This window comes from Haemorhous mexicanus, chromosome 4, assembly GCF_027477595.1.
Source record: "Haemorhous mexicanus isolate bHaeMex1 chromosome 4, bHaeMex1.pri, whole genome shotgun sequence".
NCBI lineage: Eukaryota > Metazoa > Chordata > Aves > Passeriformes > Fringillidae > Haemorhous > Haemorhous mexicanus.
This window is the reverse complement of record NC_082344.1, coordinates 65904006-65927867: the sequence shown is the minus strand read 5'-3', so window position 1 is coordinate 65927867 and position 23862 is coordinate 65904006. Positions and strand designations below refer to the sequence as shown.

Here is a 23862-nt window from a genome sequence, read left to right as displayed (position 1 = left end):
TAAGGATTTAAACTGACAGTGTTGATGGGGAACAATAAAGAACATGCTTGCTTTTCTCTGGGCTAGGAGGTATATGGATTTTTAGTTGTCCAAGAGAGATGCCACGATTACAGGGCAAGTCCTCCTCTTTCCTGTCTTAGTCTACTATGTAGAAAGGACTGCAGAACAGCAGGGAAAAAAGGTGGTGCTTTTATTATTTTTTCCTATTCCTTAATTTTAGGATTTGCACAACACAGCAAGAGACTCAAAAGTGAACTCAGGATGTATCTTTATCACAATTCATGTTAGAAAAATACTGTAAAAGTTATCTCCAAAACTTGATAGTAAGTATTAAATAGTAAGAAAACACAGCACAGATCTGACTAAACTTCAAGCAAATGTATTTTAAATATATTTTCATCTGAATGAGTAAAGCCATAGCAAGCATGTCACAATGTTAAACTAAGCACTATCATCACTCTGAAGTTTAAAGGTATACCAATAAATACATGTATACATGAAATTTTTTCCCTAAAGAAAAAAAACAAGAGTTTTTTTGCTTGTAATGAGGACAGTATTCAGCATATACTATCTTTATGCCTTTATTTGCTGGTCCTTTCTGCCCTCATAGTGCACTTCAGCTCACTCTACACTTACTGAAATTAGAAGTTGAAGGAAAAGAAGACTTATGTTTAACACTCATGACAAGCAAATGGCAAGTGCTCCCAAAGGAAACTGGTTTTGCTTATCTACTACAGAAGTACAGCTGTTTGTACAAAGGGTTGTACTCCCCAAAGTACAACACCCTGAGGAACTTTCAGAAGGATGCTCAAGATGCAGAGGAGGTTAAAAAACAAAGTAAGAGAAGAGAAGCTTTTGAAGGTTTTTGCAGGAATTTCATTTGAGGGTAGACTGAGAACTGTGATGAAAGGAAAGATGCAGTAGCCCACCCTTATAAAAAAAGGAAAAAACTTCCTCCCCAAAACCATTGACAAACTTACCATATTAAAATCTAAAAGATGTTCATCATCATTGGATACTTCCTTTACATCTGCAAGTTCTCCTACACCATTCTCTCCCTTGGCATTTGTATAGCACTCTTATATTGTTTTTGTGGGGGTGTTTCAGATGCAAAGGAAGAAAAAACAGAATTGAGGAACACTGTTATTTACATTTACCATAAATTAAAGCATCCAGAGATGTATTCTTGGATTCACACTCTATGCCATATAAACTCTGTGCTTGTGGGGGTTTTTATGGTCTGACACTCATAAAAAAATCACCATAATACCTCACAGAAGCTTCATGAGATCCTACCTGGATAACTAATAATAAAAGAAGCTGCTTAGTTAATGAAAACACCTAAAATACCAAAGAACAAGAATTGTTTTTTAATGATAAATGGCTCAGCACATTTTTCAATTCTGATATTGCATTTTGTTCCACATCACTCCTATTTCTATATCCATACAGTATAGACTGAAACAGTAGCCTGCTCCTCACTGAAACTCAAGAACCCCAATTGATGTGAATGGCTATGATTTCTACTTACCAGAGTAAACTTATATATATATTATCAACATCTATCATGTAGATAGATACATATGGATCACATGCATCAACACCCACATATAAAAAGTACCCATACTGAAAACTGGATACACAAAAAGGTTCGTGGAAGAATAACGTCAGCTGTGAGGATCAAGTCCCGGTCTTGTTTAAAAACTGAGTCGCACAGAGCAAGCCGTGGCTCTGTTGTCCCTGACAGACATGGAGCTGTCCCTGGCGCTGCATCAGCAGCTCCTGGGCTCGGGGAAGCGCTGCCGCAGTGACGCGCGCTGGCCGCCAGGGGGCAGCCCCGGCCCCGCTGCCGGGCACGGCCCCGCGGCTTTGCAGGGGACCCCAATCCCCGCTTTGGGAAGACTGACGGCTTTGGCCAACGTGGCAGCCTCTGAGCGCCCATCTGCTCCTGCACTGGGCACGGTTCTATAGCTGGGAGTGAAGTAAAAGTTAAGATGTTCTTGGAAGTCATCCAAACTGTCCTAAACACCAAAGTAAGGCTGTTCTGGAACCAAGAACAAAGCTTAGTTGGTTGCACTTAAAGGTGTGCTTCAAAAATAATAAATGGCTAATCTACTTTCAGATTATTAAGAAACCAAGTCTCAAATCAAAACTTTCTCACCCTGAGCCTGTACCAACAGAAAGCACCAGAGATCCTGTCAATTCAGGATACTAATTCAGAATGGCCTTGTTCAGCTTCTTGCCTTTGAGACAGAGAAGGTGAATTGGTATGTAGGCAAAAAAAGCTGCCGGGATTCTTGCCTGTCCACTGAAAACCCGGGCTTGAGTCAGTTGTCAGATGCTACGGATTCCTGGGAGTGCTGGAAGCACACCTGCTTCTGGTCACGAGCAGCCTGCCAACTAAGACTGGACTTGCTCTCTATGCAGGTCAGAAAAATTCCCAGACTGTCAGTGTGAAAGGAGTGGGCAAGCGGCAAATCCCTCTCCTTCCCAGCTTCAGAGAGATTCCACACATTCACTGAATAACTGGCATGTTATTTATGCACACCCATAAAAGGTAATCATCATGTTTTCACCTTTTTATAGACTTATCTACTGAAGAAGTATTTTTCAGGATGAAACATTAAAAAATGTAATAAAGTGTTTTCATAACAAGATATTTCCTGTTTACTTAATTGCAGGCTTTGGAATTAAGTAAATATGTGTAAATGTTAAGATTATTTTAAAACCACTTTCTTTTAAACCAATTCAGAATCATGCTAGAGGTCTACTACAAGTGCAACTGAAGCATCCCAGTTCTCTCTCGGATTAGAGATTTTTTTTGTGGAAGCTTACTGGTGTGGGTTTTTTAAATACAGACAGTAAATCCAACTCATCTGCAGCAATTCTAATCCATAACAAGGAGCATTTCATTCTAAAATGGGTGCAACAGCAAGTTAGTTCTAACAGGCAGAGGTGCTTACCTTCACACTGTGATGCAGGAAAAAGGGGAGAATAGAGCGCCTTTTCCCACCAGCATTGCTTTTCCTGGCTGCCACTCATTCTCTGCAGATTAGTATTCAATATAGGAAAGTGTTTAGACAGTAATCACACTTCATTTTGCCATAAATAATATACTTACATGTAGAGGAGGAAATTCTGGTATTACAATGAATTTTCCTAAGTCTTACAGGTCACACTGCTCAAGTTGTAACATTAATGGGAAATGACTGTCAAACTACAGTGGAACATCCATTCTCTGAACTCTTACAGCCAATGAGTTCCATGCTGGGGCTCAGACTTTGCCCATATAGAGTTATACAAATACAGAAAAAAATATTTTAATTCCAGCCCTACACTTTATAATCAAGAGAGAGCTATCCAAGAGATGGAAGTACAGTGAAATGTTAGCCAACATGACAAACAGTTCAGTGTAACACAAAACAGAGAAGACAGCGAACAAAAAGTGGCAAAATCTCGTTTAAAGTTTGGGAGGATGAATTGGCAGTACCATTACTCAATGGAAAAACATAAAATTAGAGAATTATGTGTCAACATGAGGAAAAAGAGGTTATGAGGATGATCAATGATTTGTCTTTATCATAGAAGTAATCCATTCACTAAGACTGCCAAAATTCTCTCCCTTTCCCCATGTTTTAATTAGTTTAATTTTACCAGAGGCCTTTCCTCATGACATTGATGGACATGGCTAAAATAGCAAGGGCTTGTCACAACACACATGTCCCCAGTTTCACTGCTGTACCTCAGGTAACCCCATTAGCTTTCAAAAGATTATGCCACCCTGTAACATCCTCTATAGATATTAGAATGATTCAAAAAACAAACAACAGTGTAAATGCCTATAACAAACATTAACAAATGAGATTCAACACTGACTTTCTAGCCAGCTTCCTCCTCTTAAACTTGAGGATGTTTAAACATGGAAGATTAATAAGTACCCTTTTGTTCCTCCTTAACCTGCTGTAGAACTACACACCCATAGAACTTAAACTGACAAACACTCATTCCTTAATAAAGAGAAGCCCCTCTCAAACCAAAGGAGTGACTCAAGAGTGCTGTATTTAGAAACGTGTCCTAGATTCAACTTATTTGAACTTATCCATGCTGGTTTCCTGTCAGGAAGACCCAGGAACAGTCCTTTTGGAACCACCCTCCAAAAATTCAAACCCTTAATTCCAGAAAAAAAATTTCTTAGGAACTTAAACCATTGGTTGGTATCTTTTTTTAACATCAAAAAAAAAAAAAAAAAAAAAAAAGAAAAAGAAAAAAAAAAGAAGCAGCTGAAGGGTATAAGCAGGACATAGTAAGAAATACATGCATTTACAAATACATTCAATCATGGAAGCCTCACTCTGTGCTGATTATAGATAGAGGCATCTAAACTCCACAGGCACAATGTATTATTAACTTCAAAGTCTCTCCCCTGCTGCTGTCACACCTGCACATGGGATAAGCTGGATGAACCCCAGCAGGTACTGGCAAAGCCAGCGTGAGTCTGGCAGGGCACAAGAAGCTGCAGCAGCCTTGCTTCCCTGGCTGAGGCACCAGCAGAGCTCAGCCCCTGCTCTGGGATGGCTCTGTGACTGAAGAAGCACTGGCTGCTTCAGCCCCCCGTGCTTCCATCACAGCCCTGACACCTGGAGAGCTGGGGCAGGTCACAGAGAGCTCCCAGCTCATTGCTGAATTTCTGTTTGGGAGGGGATAGAGGACACTTTTAATGTCCATTTTATACATTTGCAGAAGAAAAGTTTTTTCCTACAAGTTGCTTGTTTCCTAGAAATGCAGTCTCACATTGTGAAATTTTTTTGTGAATTTAAGAGACACTCCCAATCAGGAAATACAAAATACCAACTCCCAAATAGCATGAGTCTACCTTCCTTTGTTGGCAATCTTTCCCTTTTAAAACAGGATTTTCAATTTATGTCTCCTTCTCCTCCTCTCTCACACATACTCCTATACACTTCCAGTGTTTTATGAAAAGTTTTATTAAGTTTTCCACCAAACCATCTAAATAGCTATTATTTAGAATAGTCCTGATATTAAATATTGTGACTGGAAGTCTCTCCTCTCTGAAACTATTAATATTTATTTTACTTTATTCTTTAGTTAAACTCATAGACAGCAAGGCAAAACCAGCTACAATGCTGTTTCACTCCCAGTTTTGCTGCAGGTTGGAGAGAAAACTGATGGGTTTCCTTTCTGGTTTTAAAGCTAGGCATAGGGTAACTGAGGCTTCTCCCAGACTATGAGATACTAATTTGGAAACACCATCACTGACTACTTGTAGTGCTTCAGAACGCTTGCTGACAAGGTAGCAAGAGGCTTGAGGAATGTGAACAGAATAAGCACTAAAGCCTCAGTATGGTCTAAATGAATATTATCAGAAGTGTTACAAATGACAGAAAAAAAATCACATTAATCTGTAAGCAAGTATTTCTTTGAACCTGCTCTGCAAGCCCTTACTATCAGGAAGAATACAACATATGAATAATGCAGAAGCCAAAGCAGCAATGAACCCATTGACTCCCAGTCCAAAAGATCAGGTCCTAATTTTAGTTCATCAGCCACCCAGTGAAGATACACTTGGCTCAAGAAGCCAGTCACAAGTGAAAAAAGGGAGCTGAGTGTAGACTTTATATTCTTAACAACTACTTGGCAGTAACCTCATTGTTGAATTTTACTGAAAATATATGTGGAAAGGATTCTATGAGATTATCTAGCCTCTACTCTTGAACAAAACTGGAATCAACTATAATGCACTATTCCTTTGTTCAGTCTCATCAAGGCAGAATTTCCACTTCTTCCCTAAAAAATAACTGAGCCTTACAGTATGCTCCTTGTCTGGTTACAATTCTTATTCCTCAATTTCCCTTAGTGTGATTTAAGGTAATCCCATCCAGTTCCTTTGTGTTTACTGGAGCCTACAGAGAACACAGCTTTTCCCTTATCTCTTCTAACTATGAACATGGCTTCTGCAAAACTGCTGCCTCTGCTCAGTCTCCCTTATTTGAGAAAAAACACCCCCAGTTCCTTCACTGTTTTCCTAAGTAGTGACCTTCGTGTTTTCTCCTCAAGACATCCTTCCTGATACAAGGAGCCTGGTACTCCAGCAGAGCAACTCTGCTCTCACAGAAGGGTATTCCTGTTCATGGATCTCCATGTTGCTGTCCTTTGCAGTGTATCATTCCTGATATACACTCAACTATGATGTATTTGAAAATGCTTTTCTGTTTCACATCACTTCCTCACCTGTCACTCCTCCCATAGTGTTTGTAAAGAGGGTTATTATTTTCTGTAGAAATTTAGTTGTCCCAGCAATATTGCATTTTATGTTTCAGACACTGTTCAGATTTAACAACTTTTTGATTCTAATCCTGTCTTCCAGTGTAACTGCAGACCTTCCCCCTTTGTTATTATCAGGGATTTTCATAAACATGCCACATACAAAAAAAAAAATCATCTCTGTTGTCCTCTAGTAAGCCACTTACTGTTATTTTGAGAGTGCAATCTTTCTCCTAAACTAATACTTGGAAACTTCCTGTTTACTCACACATTTGGGCCATTTACAGTTTAGAGTACAGTTTAGGCAATTTAAGAGGGTCATTGGTTCCATTTTCCCTGAGTTCCATCTTCCTCTTTAAAAACAAGATTTGCTTCTTTATATATCTTCTATCTTCCATGTGTTTTCAAACAAGTTTTCTAGTAGGCTTTTCTCAAATTAGTTGTGCTCTTCATGATACTCAGGTTAACACTGCTGTGACTAACTGAAACAGTGTAATATCTGTATTTTCATTAAAAATGACAATAGATGCACCAATCAATACTTTGGATATTACATTTTCATAGCTTTTCAATCCTGTTAGTTCTGTTTATCAAATATCTTTCTGTCATCTTTCTGTTTCTGATTTACTCCTAGAACTTTCAGGTGTACCAAATCTTTTTTATTTGCTTTGTTTAAACCTTGGGGTTTTTCCCTCAGGATTTTTAAACTGTTATCATGAGCTCTATCTTTTCAAAGTACTTTCATACAAGCCCACCAATATCTCTGCAAAATAATGTTCTCATAATTAGAAGGTTAGAGCTTAAGAGTCTTTGTAGTTGTTTTCATCACGTGCCATGATCAGCACTTGCCAAGGACTATCTGGACCCAAATTAGTCACTATTTACAGTCAGTCCTTTGCTTTGCACATCATGACTCTACATGCTCTTTTTCCACTTCATTTCCCTGATTTTAAGGCACACAGTAGACACCTTCAAATTTTGTCTCCCTCTTACCACTACCTGGATTTATGACAGCTTACCTTCTACCCTGCTGACCTCAGAACCAATGTTTATAAAGCACCCCTCTTCCCTTCCTCTCCCGACAGCCCTTTCTAAAGGGGTTATGCACTTCTACTGCATTACTCCACTCCAGCACAGAACCTCACCAAATCTCAAGGCCAATTCAGTCCTGAGATACACAAACACAGTTTTTGTCAGTAAAATTTCCTCATCCCCAAAACCAGTGCCTCAGGCATGTTCAGACCTTAAAACCCCAGAGGTCCCTTTATTTATCTCAAGGACCAGACCAGTATGAGCATTCTTTGAGCACACCTGCTGGACTGGAGCCCATATAAAATTTGTTGACAGGAGATGCAGTGTTGGTATATTCATAGGCCATTAACTGGTGCAGACTGTGTACTTACCCATGACTCCACAGCTAAACAGTAGGAGCATTTACTCAGAAGAAAAAGGACTATACTTTGGGGGGGGGGGGGGGGGGGTGGGCAAGGGAGCTGTGTTTGTGGAGTTTTCTGTAGTTGTTTGGGTGGCATGTGCTAGTGGATTTTTGTAGAGGTTGTTTGGTTTGGACTTTTTTTTAATAATTGTTTTGTTGGTTTCATTTTGTTGTTGGTTTAATTTTAGGTTTTTTAATCTTATGGCTAGATATATAAATATCATTCATGTTTGAAAAAATTCTGCAGGAGCTATTTGCAAATTCCTGCTGCAAAATACACTCTAATTCTAAAACAAGTGCTCTAATATAGAAGGTAAGAGGGAGGAAACTGAACCACATTCTCCTACAGTCTTGTTCATAAATAGGAGGTATTCAGAGATGTGTGTTTCCAGAGCACATATATAACTCAAGTTTAAGTGATGCAAAACAGAATGTGTTACTATTACACTGTGATTTATATTAGTACTTTCACATCCATTATTTATGCAAAAATACTGTAAGTACCTCAGAACACAACTCAAACTTTACATTAGATGACTGAGTTAAACAATGACTTTCATTTCTGCTCAAAGTCAAGCACAGAAACACAGAAAGTTTCATTAAAAAAAAAAATCTTTACAAATGTTGATCTATACTAATAAATCCACACCATAATGCCTGCTTTTCCCCCATGCATTTATGTGTGGGGTGTCCATGAAAAAAGTTGCTCCTAGACTGTCCTAATTCTTGGTATTTTATATTGATTTAGCTTAATGCTCACGAAAATAAATAATATCACTCTTATAAAGAAAAAAGCTCACACACATCTTTTACAGACATTTAAGCACAATAAGAAATTTAAATAAATGCTCTTGAGCCCAAAAGCCAATTACCTTCGGACTCCAACTACAGGTGCTTAGAAAAGCCTGGAGTGTGCACACACCTTCTTGAGACATGGTAGACAGAGGGGGACAAGTTAACCCAGGCTGTCTGAGCTTAGGGGGTAATCAAGCTCCCCAAGCTCCCCAAGAAGAGCTGAACTGCAAACCAAACTGGAGTCTAGACTGCTGAGAGGGTTGTTGGCCCTTGGTACTTCTCAGTGGTTTATCACTTTGAAGCTATGAAAAGGCCTACAAAATCATGTGACCTGAGCAAGGCAAGCAGTAAGTTTTCCTCTTGCACTAAGGAACTCAAATAATATGAAATACCAGGGGCTTTCTGAGCACTGTTCACTACCAAAAGACCTTTTACAAGCCTCAGAGCTACCATAAGCTATGGTACCACTGTATATACCAGCCACTTACTACTTTCTTGAATGGATAAGTGGTTGAAGTGAAGATGAGAATAAGCAACCTCACAGAGCACTACACATCCAGAAAGAAGATCTGAAAAAGGCTGGAAGGAACTTCAGGCTCTTGCTGTCACAAATAACTGTAAAATCACTTGTTCATTCATTATGCCCTACTGCATGATGAAGTTAAGATTTCACTTACTCCTGGTAAAAGGCAATTCCAGAATCTGTTCTGACTTACAGTCTGAGTTCATTAAGTTTTTTGATGACTCTTTCTGCAAGTCCTGGTACAAATACAGAAACTTCCCAAACTCCAGTAAAGATTTTTGAAGCCACTTCTCTGTTAACTTAACAGAGCTGCAGGAACCAAGATGTCTAGAAAGGGTCTGGAAAAGTCACAAACTTGATTCTCCTGTGCAAGCAGCAGATATCAACTTACTGATGCTGGGAAAAGAAGCGATTAATTTAAAGGAGGATGAGAGAAGAAACAAATAAGAAAGAAGTAAAATAAGAAAGTCTGATTTTGTTAAAGAAAAAGGTGAGCTTTAGTTTTAGCAAGAGAAAGGTTAGCTTGCCTATGTATGAGTTAGTGTTTCAAACTTATAATTGAGAAATATGCAAGTGCAACTCTTCAGTTGAAAATGGAGAAACTTCCTCCAAATGTAAATACTACAATTGCTGAGTATGTGCAAGAGGAGGCTGAAGAGGAAAAGAAAATGTACAATGTAAGGAAAAGAAAATGTGAGATGTAACTTATAGCTATCCAGACAATATCTCTGGGCTGGCCACACATCTAATTCATTTTGATAGTTAAATGTTTCTACTCAAGAACAGAGGCAGCTCACAGCAAGAAAAACTCAGGGTATTCTTGGCTAGAAAGGATTTTTTATCCTGATTATTACTTAACTTATGGCTACAATTACCAGAAAGAAACCTCTGAGCTTAGCCCATAGTTATGCTGAGGCTTTCTTACAGTACTGTGGTAGTGAGGGATATTTTGCATCCACGTTTTATTTCTTTTTGGCTATATGCTGACAAGAGGATGCTTCAATTTCCAGACAATTAAGCCTTTTTGCAAGTCTTTCTTTGCTGAAGTTTACATCCAGTAGTTCAACTCCAAATTCTTCTACTTGGAAGAAACTATATTGAAAAGACTGGCTTCAGATCTTTTTCTTCAGAATTTTAAAATATGTTTGAATCAAAATCAGTAATATTTCATTACTCAAAATCTATGCACATTTTAACATTTCATATGTAAATCAGATAACCTAAAAACCTAAGGTAAACAGATTTTTAAAGTCACATGAGTGTACACATGCATATATTTCTAAAGGTATGCAAGATGACACCAAAATACCTGAAGATGGCTAATTTTTCACAGAATCACAGAACGACTGAGGTTCAAAAGGAACTCTGGAGGTCATCACATCCAACTCCCCCTGCTCAAGCTGGGCCCAGTAGAGCAGGCTGCCCAGGACCTTGTCCAGATGTCTTTTGAAATCTCCAAGGATGGAGACTCTACAGGCTTCCTGGGCAACCAGTGCCAGCACTCGGTCACCCTTACAATAAGCAAGTTTATTCTTATGTTCAGATGGAACCTCCAGTTTCTCTACAAAACTGTATTTTCTAGAGATCTATACAATCACAAACATTTAAACTGAACTGTGTCACATGACAAACTGCTGGTTATCAGCTGCCAGCTGCAAATTCTGTAATTTTATATATCCACATACCTCTTCATGCTCTCCTGAAGAAACAGGATTATCCTCATACGTGGGGAAATGACACCCTGCTTTACAACTGCAAAACCTGCCAGTCTCCTCACGTGGCTCCACTATTCTGCAGTTTACTTTAGAGCTCTCCACCACTCTCCCTTCTAGAGATTCTTTCATACTGCATTCTAAACAGGGATCTTGGTTTCCTACTGGCAACATCCCGGCCGACTCTTCTTGGGAATCCAATGATGTCTGTGCACTCTTCTCCATTCCAGACTTTTTTAATCTGGGAAGGAATTTTCCAGATTCAAGCTCTGATTTTCCGTAATAATGCCCTTCTTTTTCTGCATCTTCTTCCAGAGGTTTGAGATCTGCTTGTGGATCCTCAAATACATCTACTTGGGGAGGGACAGCAATACCTCCCTCATCTTTTTCTGACTCAAATTCTGACTCGCTTCCACCACCTGGAGAAAGTTCAGATGCAGAAATTGGGCGAAAGTGAGTCCTCGGAGAAATCCGTATAGCCCTGTACTGCGTTCGATCCACACCACATATCCTGGGGTGTAAAACCTCACTGTCTGAATCAGAGCACAGAATCGACTTCGGTTTAAAACTAGGGCTGAAAGATGCAATTCCTTCTGGCTCAAACGAACACTCTACATGAAGAACTTGTGAAAATGGATTGTTCAGGTCAAAGGAAGAGAATGAGTATTCAAGCCCTGGTTCTTCGACTTGAAAGTTACCACAAGCTCCCAGTAAGTCTTCATGGAAGATAAAAGAAAAACCCTTATTTAATCCATTATCTCCGCTCTTTGATTGCTCGTTCTGTTCAAAGGATACAAACGGCCTCCATAATTGCCTGTGGCCAGGGGCAAAGCTATTACCTGGAGTCATAAAAACATCTGTGCCAGCTATTGTCACCACATCGGAAGCTGCACATTGCAGTAAGCTCCCCTTTGAGTGACCAGGTGGCACCACTGCCCATTCTCCATCACTGTTAAATGTTTTGAGCTCCCCATACACACCACCAAGTATAAATGAGTTTTCTTTATCCTGGTTAACATCCCAGGGTTTTGATGGTGTGGTATAGTCACCACCATCTACTTTTGATAAATCATTTGAGACAAAGGCTCTCTTCTCTACATTCTCCTTTTGACCTTCCCAAAGGTGATACTCTGATCTTTGCACTGCTTTATTGGGTTCCTGGAGGGTTTCAACTTTTGCTTCTGTATCCAAACAGCAGCAATAGTTATTTACATCAGTTGAAAACAATTCATCTTCTATTCCTTCTATTTCTACCATCGCTGCAGAATTTCTGTCTGTCATATTTGTCCAAATATCTTTAATAACCCCTGAGCTGTAGCCATCTCCATGTGGACTGCTTTCCCTACACCCCTGTGTAGTTTCATAGTCTTTACTTTCTGCTTTTTGTTCTAGCTGAATACCACAGACAGATTCTAGCTTAGATTTCTTTTTGAAAATCAAAGTGGGCATTTCTCCTAAACTTCTAGCTTGTTGCTGGCAAGTTTCTTCTGGCAGAAAATCTAGAATTTCTTCATCTACATAATTCGAAGACACTCTAGGAACTACATAATTAATATCTTCTGCATTAAATTGCGTGGATTCTTCATATGGAATATTTATAGTCTCATTGTCTGAACGTGTTTCTTCTGAGTGTGACCATGGACTACAGGTTCTTGTTGAAAGATTAGAACAGTGTTCATTTTCATCAAAGGCACTATTTTTGGTCCATATTAGCAATCTAGACTGTGTTTTCCCAAGAATATTAGCAGTGCTACTAGAATCTGCATTTTCATTTCCCAAGTTGAGTGTTTCAAAAGAAAACGGTAAAACAGAGTTACTGCATTGCACTTCAAACACTGAAAAACAAGAGTTTATACCAGACCCTTCATTAATATCTGAAAAGAGCTCTTGATTGCCAGCAAGCATGTGTGAATTAAGCATTGTGCTGTCTAGGATGGGGGAGAATCTGATCGGAGAATCTCCTCCAAAACTTTCCCCATCTGCATCACCAGAACTAGAAGATGAACAGCACTCCCAAAATTGAGCTAAATTACTAAGATCTTGCAAGAACCACCCTTCAGCACCAACAGAGCTGGTCGAATCAGTCCATATTGCACTTTCCCCTTGCAACTCCATTCCATCTAACACTATGCAACATTCTGCCTCAAAATCAGTTTTTTCTTTACTCTTCTGTCGAATCATATTTAAAATCCGACTCTCCCCTTGCATCGTATCTGAGGCACCAGGATCCAACATGGATTGATCAATATCCACTTCATAGAAGTGTGTTAGTTCTGACAGATGAACATCATCTAAATACTTGTCGTCCTCTGGTTGAGAACATATTGAGGTCCCAGCGAGGTCAATATCCTCATTTAGAACTGCAGGCATTTCTACAAAGTGACCATCGATGAAAGTACCTGCTGCGAGGTATGTTTTATGAGTATTATTGTTGCTAATACAAAGACCATGCACTGATTCAGACAACTCTTCTACAGCCTCTGATGTTACTCCACATATATCTTCTCTGTTGCGGTACGTCGTCTCCAGCTTGCTTTTTCTGCTAAGAGGAACAAAGTACTCCGTAATCGGCTCAGTATACCACAAGGGCTCTTCTTTATATTCCTTTTCATTTCTACTGTCTAAATACAAATCTTTTCCATCACTACCGCCAGCTTCTTTTCTTCCAATTTCTTTTAATGGCCTTTTACCTCTTTTGCACAGTTGTTTGATGGACCCGCTGCTGCTGCTGCTGCTGCTGCTTCCGCTGTGGACTTTTCTATCAACCTTTTCACCCGATTTCACTGACAGCCTGCTCTGCCCATTCCGCCCTTTTTTACTCCGAACCTCTCTTGTTTTGTGTCTTACTTTAATACATTTCATTGATGCCTTGTATTCACCTTGATTACCACTAGAACTTGAGCCAGCCTCACTGGATCCCGATGACCAGGAGCGGGGACGCATCTTCCCTTCAGACTTATGTCGGACTTGCTTTTTGTACAAAACAGGCTTCTCTTCAACGGTGCTGTTACTGAACTTGTTTTCTTTCTCGTTTTTACTCTTCTTCTGCTGGGTTCTTTCCTGTACAGTGGCAGATACTTTATTACTTCTGTCTTTAGTTACTTCACCTTCACTATTGCAGTCCTTTGGAGAAGATGTATCCGTGCTAGTTGGTGGAACAGTGGATGAAGATGAGGAGCTAGAGTAAGAGCATACTTTGGATTTATTCCATACAGTCATAATTTCCTGCAGGCAAACTGGCTTTTCAGAAAGAGGAGGAAATGCTTCATAGTACCTGAAAGCAAAACAAAAGGAATATTTGGATTGCAGAGCTTCAGATAAGCAATAAGATTAGAAAGCATCACTAGAAACACAGAAAAACACTACCAGACTAATTACTAAAAATCTAGTTTGCAGTACATATGCACATGCCACTCACTGCACTATTTGAATGATATCAAAGGGAAAATTAAAATGAGCTTTAAAAGTACTTAATATTAATTTATGTTTAGAAATATACTGCATACAAGTAAAACAGTTTCCTTTTCAGAGACTACTAAACATCACTGTAGAGAGAAATTGTAGATGCTCACAACAGTGGCTCCAGGTTTATTAGATAATGTGGTAATTCACTACAGTCTTCTTAAATGTTTGATTTAGATTATAAATGAGGAAGTCCTGAATTTCAGTTAATGCAGTCCTAAATTTCTGTTTTTAAAATTCTCGTTTATGAAATGAGACCCTATCTGTTAAGTTCTATGTAGATCATCCAGTTATTAAGAAAAAGCTATTAAAAAAAGATTAGTTTTTGAGTAGTTTAAGATGCTTAACAGCTTTATGCAAGAGGTACGAGATTAAAATATGGTTTTCTGCAACATTTATAGTAGTATGTGCTTGGTGGTAGAGAGCTTTTTACTGAATCACATAAATTTCAACAAAAACTTATTTAAAAGTTTTAGAAGTCAGTTAAATGAAATGCACATTAGCACAATCAGTTCCCTGAAGACGGATCATCCATTTAGTAACATTTCTACTAGGCTGTTGCTACTATTAAGAGATAGAGAAGCAGTTATATCTCCAAGAGAGGTCAATGACAAAACTCCTGGGTAGTTCAGTAACACTGGACTCAGGTACTTGCTAACTAGGAGATCACTTTGGTTATCAAGAGTTTAAAGGTTATAAGAGAGTTTGTTCACCATTTCTGCAATAGAAGACAGCGAGATCTGAATCCAGGAAACAGATTATTATTATTCCCTCCTTGTAAATCTCCATGCCAATTAATGTTGTTTTAAAGGTTTTTCTCTGGTTGACTTAGTCTTCAGGAAACTAAAATAAAGTATGGTTTGAGTTCTGTTTATAGACAAATGAAAGCAGTCTGGGCTTTGACAGAAATTAAACTAGCCCATGGCACCAAGTGCTTATATTTAAATATACAAGATTAACAAAAGAAGATGGCTTGAAAAGAAATGTATTCTTAATATCCACAAAACTCCAGATTCCCCACTAAGCTAACTTCACTGTGTTAAAATATGTGAATAAAAAGAGAAAAGCATCTCAGATAATAATAAGAAAAAAGTGCATACATTTCTACTTGATCCTTTGCTGTGGGAGATAAATCAGTCTCAGGAGTCAAAGAGCCTTCTAACTTTTTGTGAATCTTCTCCTCTGTTTTGGAAGAAAATTCCAAATGCTTAACAGAAAAATTCAAAAAAGCCAGTGTACTTTATAACAGTATTTAACAAAAAGCACCAGGATGTATAACTGTAATAGCAGTTGAATTTCCATACAACACTGTAAATAACATTAAGAAATTATGAATTACCACCTAAGATTCAAGTTTTTCACAGTTGTCCAGTCCTGCAAATCTGACCAAACACAACTGGCCAGCAGCTCCATGCAACCTCATGGCTAGCAATGCCCCACTGGGAGGATTCCTGCTGAATATTTAATTGTTCCATATCCAAATCCTTATCTCATTCTTGCATTGCTACAGACACAAAAAATATTTCTTAAAAATCAAATATTTAACTAAATGTTTTTGTCATTGGTCACACACTTCTCATGTGTTCCACTAAAAGAAATATCCTTGCAGTAATTTTTGAGCATTGAATGGATGTAAAGGCATATTTCCTGACTAAAGATTTTCTAATTCTTTATATTCAAACATTTAAAATATAAAAAAAGGTGAGACATACTATTTTTTTTTATTTTATTTTTTTCAAAATAAATGTTCAACATCACCTTGGCTCAAGAAGAAATTCACAGCATTATGAAATACTAACAGCTGACCAAGGATTACTGTTTAAAAAAAAAAAAAAACAGGGAATGGAAACAGCTAAAACCATGCTTTAAGCAGGTAAATGTTCCTCTTGTTTACAGCTACTTATACTACATAATAAGCATATTAATTTTACTCTAACTGTCCAAGGCTGCTGCTGTGTGCCTGAGCAAACATTTATGTGTGATGAACTTTCACTGGAGACAATACAACTTTCCATTATGCTCCCTCCCCCTTAAGCTTGACATCATAAAGTGCCCATTATCATTCCTCTATAGCCCAGAAATTTAAAGTAGTGGTGGTTATTTGGATGCTTTTCACACAAATAATTTCCACATAATTATTTTGAGGCAAACCTGCTCTTAGCAAGCACCAATACACAAAAGGAGTAGAATCAAGCCTACTTTATTGTCATTCCTTTTGGTCGGAAGGGGAGATGCTGAATTTGGAATATTTCCTAAAAAAGGAGGCACAGCTGGATAGGAATAGTTATAGCTTTTCATGAAGAAAGCTCCATTTGTGACTGGCTATTTCTTAGTAAATAAAGCATACCAACACAAAATTGCTTAAATTAATTGAATGAAATTATTCAAATGTATTTTAAAATTGCATGGCCTGTACTAAAAGCTACTGAAAAACAGCCTACTCCCCTACACCCACCCCTCTCTCAGAATGTTGCAGAGTTGATAAATACAATACATGGCCTCAGAAGTTTAAACATTTTTTCCTCACCTTGCTTACTCTGAAGGTCTTTCAGTTTGGAGCAAAGCTCCTCCACTAACGTTTCAATCCCAGAGCTCTGCACGACAACAAAACCACGTGGGAAAAAAAAAAAAGAAAACCAGAAAACATAACTTACTAAAAAGAATTTTAATGTCATAGAAATATACCAATTCAGTAAACATATCTCAGCAGACATACTGTTCTTTTTGCACACTAACTACATATTAAAAAATCAACAAAAATTATTCCTAGTATAAATCCAATCCTATAAATACATTAGTTAGAGGTCAAAATGATTCCATGGAACACGAAGACACATTCACACAGAGGTTTCAAACTACAGGTCACATTGTTGCACCACTGGATATCCAAGGCTTTGCAAACAGCATGTCACACTTACTGCATGGTATTGCTGCATATTGCTGCAGATTTAGCCTAGAGTCTCAGGACAGAAGTTCAATGACCCACTGATCACTAAGATGCATTTCAAATAGCCAGGCCTGATCTTTTTGGCTGCCCAATTTACACCTGTGGGAATGGGACTGTTAAAAGGATACAGAAAATCAGGCACGAAGGTGGAAAGCAGAACAGTAGGAAGGCATACCCACATATGTGGCAGAGAGGGAGAGGAACTGCTTCCACAGCATCTGTAGGCAAAACCCACCCCACAGTCTGGCCAAATTAAAATGACCAGGTATTTTTTTCTTTTTAAACATTGTGTTATTAACAACACAGAACAGGAGAGGGAAAAATAAACACCTTCTTCCTGTTATTAGAAGTCTCTATTTTTCCTTCTTCCTCTACATAATAAACATACACACAAAACAGTCCAATATATTACCCACAGAGGAAAACCCCATGTCACTCCAAAGGAATAAAATTTGAATTCCAATCAGTGAAATACTAAACACCAACTTAGAGCCTGAAATACCCGTCCTGTTGGAAGGAAAACTAAGTGAGGTGGGTACTGTGTGGGTATTTGTATTGTCATTATTTGATGTTCAGGAATTGTGCTCAGAGATTGCACTTCACACTTTCCATAACAGCAAACAGAGCTGGAATCACAGCTAAACACAGCAATCTGGAACTAGTGAGGAAGATCCCAGAGGTGCCCTGCATGTCATCCTACAGCTGGGAGTGGTAAGGAGGGAGGACCATACAGCTTATTGTATCCCGTGCACAGTTTCCTCAATATCAACACCATTGCTGGAAGTCTAGTTCCAATTATACTTGGAGAAACTTACACAAACTCCAAGAAAATGGTCTCATCTTCTGAATTTAACATGGTCTTATTGTGCATATAGTTATGGGACATGTTTTCTCTCCAAAGGCAATGCCAATCAAGTATCAAGTTACAGAAATGCACAGAAAAGAGTTTGACTTGCTCTGTCACCCTGGTGGTATACAGATTTAATTTTCCCCAGATCTAAGGGTTTCTCATCTCTCCTGACTGCCGTCCAGAAATTGCTGAGAAATGTGAATATATATTGCTAAAGCAGAAGCAAATATTATGAAAAAGAATACTCATTTATTCAGTCAGACTAGCTTGTTTAATTCACTGTCAGAAAAACACATTTAAAAAAATCATACAATGAAGCAATGACTTATATGCTGACTCTAAGCTTTAATTATTTGCAGCCAAGTGAGAAAGAAAGCAATGTTCTATTCCTAATTGTATTGCTGCACTGAAGTGCTAAATATAAACCTTTACACCGCATACTTAACTGAGGATGACTTAGCAATATCAAACTTCAGAGGGCATCTTCTATATCAGTACATTTACCAGTATAAATTTAATCATTCAGCAAGAACCAAGCAGGACAGTAATATGGACTAAGCTATGTAGTTGTAATAATTTGTCACTTTATGCCCTTACCACTCTTGACTCCCCCTCCTCCCTCAAAAAGGTCAACAGAGGAGGAGCTGGCCTTGGTTTTCCTGAGCTCCCCGAACAGTCTAATCGAACAGACACCTGTAGCAAACACTCCAAGGAATACAGATTCACTTCCTTAACTTAATATAACATCATGCTACAAAAAATGCCCCAAACCAGCAACAATATGCTCACCATTGCACCGAAGAAGTGAAAACTTTTGGAATCAAAGTTTCATTTCCTCCTGGACCATGAAACTAATACTTGAGTCAGCTGACGCGCCGCCCGCTGTCCTGCACGGCGCTGAAGGAGAGAGCGCTCGCTTGAAAAAAACGGGGGTGGGACCCACTGAGCAGAACGCCAGGACTCCAGAGACCCCCTGCTCAACTTCCCACTGCAGTACATGAAAATGTGCTGCAGACTTCATGTAACAAAAAATGCCATGGCCGTTATTTCATTTATGACACTGGTGTTCTCAGAATATGAGATTTAGTTACTTTTCTTCTTGTTTACCTTAATGCGTTGTAGCTGTAACAACCCCATGGCCTGAAGTAACACGTTCCAGGCACTGGCTTGGTTCAATAGGACACAGCTAGCTAACAAAGCTAGGTGATCTGCTTGAATTACTTTGCTTATGTTCAAATTTAAAGACAGTCCCCATACAGTACAAATACTGGAGCACCTTATAAACATTTTGAAACATGGAAGTTTGTAGTGCCCAATTATGATTGCTTTTTTAATTCCATCACAAAAGGCTTAAATCTCAAAATTGTCTGGCCCAGATTTCTACCAACCTATTTCTCTCATTTGAATTACAAAGGACAGTGCATAATTTTTAATTACTATTTTTCATTTTGCATAACAATATTTCCTGCACACTGAACACATTTTATTCTCTTCTACTGTTTTTAACATATTTCTCTTTCCTTCCCCTACTTTAACATGCATCCAGTTTCACCAAAAGTTGTTCTTTTTGGCTTTTTATCAGCTGGCTGCAGCAAGGGAAGGATTACATAAAGGATAGGTGTTATGTTACTGGCATAGGAGTGATGGTGCTAACAGATAAATTAAGCTTCTGAACTCACCCAGCATGAACAGGAACAGTCAATCTGACTGCTGGAGTTACAAGACTACAATAACCACTGTCTTCCTTACTGACCACCATGACCCTACTCAGAGCCTAATTAATGCAGTTCTGCATAATGAAGAATAAGACCAATTAAAAAAAAAAAAGAAAACAAAAGAGCAAAGATCACACACATTTTTATACATATTTCAAAATATGTTTGGTACATTTGACTTCTTTTTGAGGTTGGATTTTTTTTTTTTTCCTAAACACACAAGCACACACACATATATATATATTGTCAAATATTAAATCAAAGACCTTTTGAACATACTCTACTTTGGAAGTAGAGCAGGCAGAGATGACTCATTAGCCTAAAGCAGTCCAATTGCTTTTGTATATATATTCACACCTCTGTATACCTGCAGAAAATGTCCCCAGAAGATATTAAATCTGTAAGTGCAGTTACTTCTGAATGTAGTTGTTATAAATTTCAAATATTCAGTTTTATCATGAACCGTGGAGAAATCCTGTATTATGTGCACCAAACTGAAATTCACTAAAAACTGTTGCCTACGTTGACAGTGGGCACTGGCTTCTATGTGTTCACAGCTTGGAGTAAGGCGCTGTGAAACATCAGCTCCTCTCATATGCTCGACAAATCACTTGAATTCTCAACTGATATTCACCTCTGCTAGTAGGTTCCTTCTGAATATTGCAAACAAGTACAGCACAGTCACCATCCAGAAAATTTAGGAAGTTTTTCCTGAATTTGATCACAAACAGCACCACTATTATTTCACATAGCTATACTACGGAACAGAGAAGGGGATTGTTCAACAAAATTTTTCATTTTCACTGAGATTTCACCTCTTCCCATCACCCAGTAATATCATCTGGTTATGGGTTTCATATTTTCAACAAAAAAATGCCATGCAAACATATACTTTGTCCGGCAACTTTGCACATATATAATAGCCAAGCCTTCAGGACAAAACAAAGGAAAACAAACTTCTGATAGCCAGTACTTAGAAGGGGATTTTCCACATCTGACAGACCATGAATACAGACAGAGAAACTGAGAAATTCCGTCATATTGTACAACTCAAAGGGAAGTGTTGTTTTAGGGAGATGCTGTTTGGCTTTAGTTTTTTTGGCATGTTCAGTTTTTTTGCTTCTAGTCTAACATAAGTTAAAAGCTTCCTCCAGAAGCTTTGAACTGTGCTATGCAAATATTTACTAAATATGGTTTGGTACTTCAGGCCTAAGGTACAGGAAAGGTCCTTGCCCCTCTTCAATCATTTTGAAAAGCAAAAGCATTACAATTCCTTTTACTTGAACAATTAAAATAATCACTCATTTGCTATTAGGCTTTTGAGAGCTTTCTAGCTTACACTTTCAAAACAAATCCTCATTTCCTTTTCCCAAACATACAGAATTTGTTTAGGTTGGAAAGTACCTCTGGAGATCATCTAGTCCAGATCCCTGCTGAAAGAGGATAACCTAGAGAACACTGACACTCCCTTCACAAAATACAAGCTCAAGCAATTTAGAAATTAAAGTAAATCAATATATTCATAGTTTCAAGTCATTGATTTAACAGGCCATAGGCTCTCCAGAGAAGATGGCACTGTGACTGAACCAGGACCATTTTCTTGGCACGTCTCCTGTCACCAAGTGCAGGATTAGACAGCTTGCCTATATGAATCAGCTGTTAAGCCACGTGAACTGAGTAAGGCACAAAATGTGATTCACTGCAACCACACATCTATTTCTATATTTTGTAGGATGATGAGAGAAAGTTAAAAGTCTAGGTTTTCATTTTTTAACATTCTGACACAGTATAATTCATCTGATTACAAGTACTCTCAAAAGAGGTGCTCAAGACAGACTGAAAAAAAGACTAAAAAAAAATCTTGGCCGAAGATCAGCACTATATGAATGAATAAATAAATCAATCCAGTAAAACAGTAGCTTCTCTGGGGTGTTCAACCCAGGTGGAGTTCAAAGGAATAAAATAAGGTTCCAGATTGCATTATGGAATTTTTTTCCATCAAAATAAGGTGGATGACACTAAGAAGCATTTAAGAGTATGTACAACCTTCTTGACCCTTTAGAAGCAAGAACACAATTAAATCTTTATCTGCTCACTTGAATACATAATGAGTTACAGCAAAGATATTGGACCAGTCAGAAAAACAGATTCTATTTATTAACTTCTCTTTTTGGGGCTCATGAATACTTGATCCAAAGTAATCTTCAATCAATGTGTGACCTCAGAATATCAATTTCCAAGCAAACTGACTTAATATCACAAAAATCCAAGCTATTTTAAAAAATAAGAGAGCAATAGCTCTCCAACAAGGAAATAAAAATACTTCCCTACAGCTCTCTTAATTCTGTCTTTGGTATTAAAACAACATTAGGAAAGGTAAATTACATCTAGCACATAGCTAGGATCAGGCTCAGATTTCAGAGCTATGACTCACCACTTCACACAACACCTTCTAAGAGAGAGAGAGAGAGAGAGAGAGATAATAAATAGCACATGTTATTTACTAATTCTAGATAAAAGAGATCATCTGCCACCTCAAATTAACTTCAAATGAACATGCTATCCCTAAATGTAGGTTACTAGAGCAGCTAATCTGACTTCTGTTACTTAAAACTTAATTCTTTTAGATCCCTCCCATAGCAGGCCACACTGAAATAGAAGTTATCCCTCCAAGAAAGCATAATTCCTCACTAGAAGCTATTCTTCATTATTCATCACATATAAACCAACATGCTGACTTCAAAGCCACAACAGACTTGGTATCCTTGCAAGCAGTGCTGCTGAGATTTCATTTAATCACAGTACTTCAGCTTGCCCATGCTAAAATGTTCTTATCTGTATTATCAATGAAATGGGAGAAACTTGTAAAGTGTGTTCCCACCAATTATGCAAAGGCTCTTTCTGCATCAAGGGAATTGCAGAAAGGACACTTGAATTTTCTCCAGCAGGTGCTCTGCCAAATTTGTTCAAGTTTGCTTGTGTGTATGATAAGAATTCATAATGGATCCCCAACTCAAATTGTTGGTGAAAATGATTGTTCTGCATTAAGGAAAATTATAATCTAATAACACTGCTCTGTGAGGGAATACAGGGCATTATTCAGGAGAGCTCTGTAACCAACTCCTCTGGCATTTTCCTGGCCACTCCTTTGTGCCTGAAAGACTGTGGTGCTGCTCCTCCCTCCAAGAAATGCATATGCCAACTTTGCTTCTGTCCCAGGCTCAGCAGAGAAGCTGGGTGAGGACAGATCTGCCTTGCCCCAGTTTGCTCCCATTTTCATTGGAAGCACATACAAGGTGAAATAACTTTCAATCACACTGAACACACACTTTCAGCCTCCAAGGCAGTCATCTGTACTATTGGAAATAATGCTTATGAAGCCACATTTGTGTAGACTAAGCTCCCACAAGGAATTTCTCCAGTTCAATATGTATCTTTTCTATACTGAGAAAATGCAAACAAAAATTGGAATAATTATAAGTTTTGTCAACTTCAATTAATGTTACTATTACCACAGCAAAGAGGCTTCAGTAACAAGACAAATCAGATACATGGTACTTTGAATATCTAATGCCATAGTCATAAAGAAAAAGAAATTGATTTATTGTAATTAATCTATTCTGTGATGGTTACCTTGGCAAGACAAATGACTTTCTTTCATTTCCTATATGGTATGTAAAGTTATTTTAAAAATTCTTTTCTAAATAACGCTGCATGTTCTGGAAACTGCTAGTATATCCCTTTCAATAAGGGCAACTGGATACAACTCAAAAGAAAGATAATATTCAGCGACTTTGTGAAGTGTTTTGGCATTTTCCAGTCAAAGACTCTGAACAATCAGACACAGAGAAATGCTAACTACTGAGTTAGTCAGCATATATGCTTCAAGAACCATTAAGGCTCTTTTGGAAACTTCATTTTTTTTGCTTTAATAAATTCAAATTTTCAACATGCACTTCACTTTTCTGATTTGTTAAGATGGCTTTTACATAACTTGATTCATTCTTGTGATGTCCCATATTTTTACATTAACACTCTCATTCATGTCACTTCTAGTTATACAAAAATGTGGCATTTAAATCACTCAAGAAACCACCTGATGTTTACAACTGATTCCCTGGTATCCCAGTGTAGTGGTCTG

The 23862-nt window shown here is 38.2% G+C and overlaps 1 protein-coding gene across 3 annotated transcripts in view; it reads right to left on the bottom strand.

Moving 5' to 3' along the window:
• Nucleotides 1–23862, bottom strand: part of KIAA0232 (KIAA0232 ortholog) — a 65361-nt gene that overhangs the window by 2636 nt on the left and 38863 nt on the right. The window contains exons 4-8 of one of the 3 annotated variants that reach the window (XM_059845218.1): nucleotides 16737–16803; nucleotides 15310–15391; nucleotides 10721–14021; nucleotides 2964–3045; nucleotides 981–1078 (exon numbers count right to left, since the gene is read on the bottom strand). In XM_059845218.1, coding sequence (XP_059701201.1) covers nucleotides 981–1078; nucleotides 2964–3045; nucleotides 10721–14021; nucleotides 15310–15391; nucleotides 16737–16803 — 3630 coding nt within the window. Of the gene's footprint in view, nucleotides 1–5; nucleotides 1079–2963; nucleotides 3046–10720; nucleotides 14022–15309; nucleotides 15392–16736; nucleotides 16804–23862 lie in introns of those variants that run through there. The other 2 variants (XM_059845217.1, XM_059845219.1) reach the window with 2 other exon arrangements.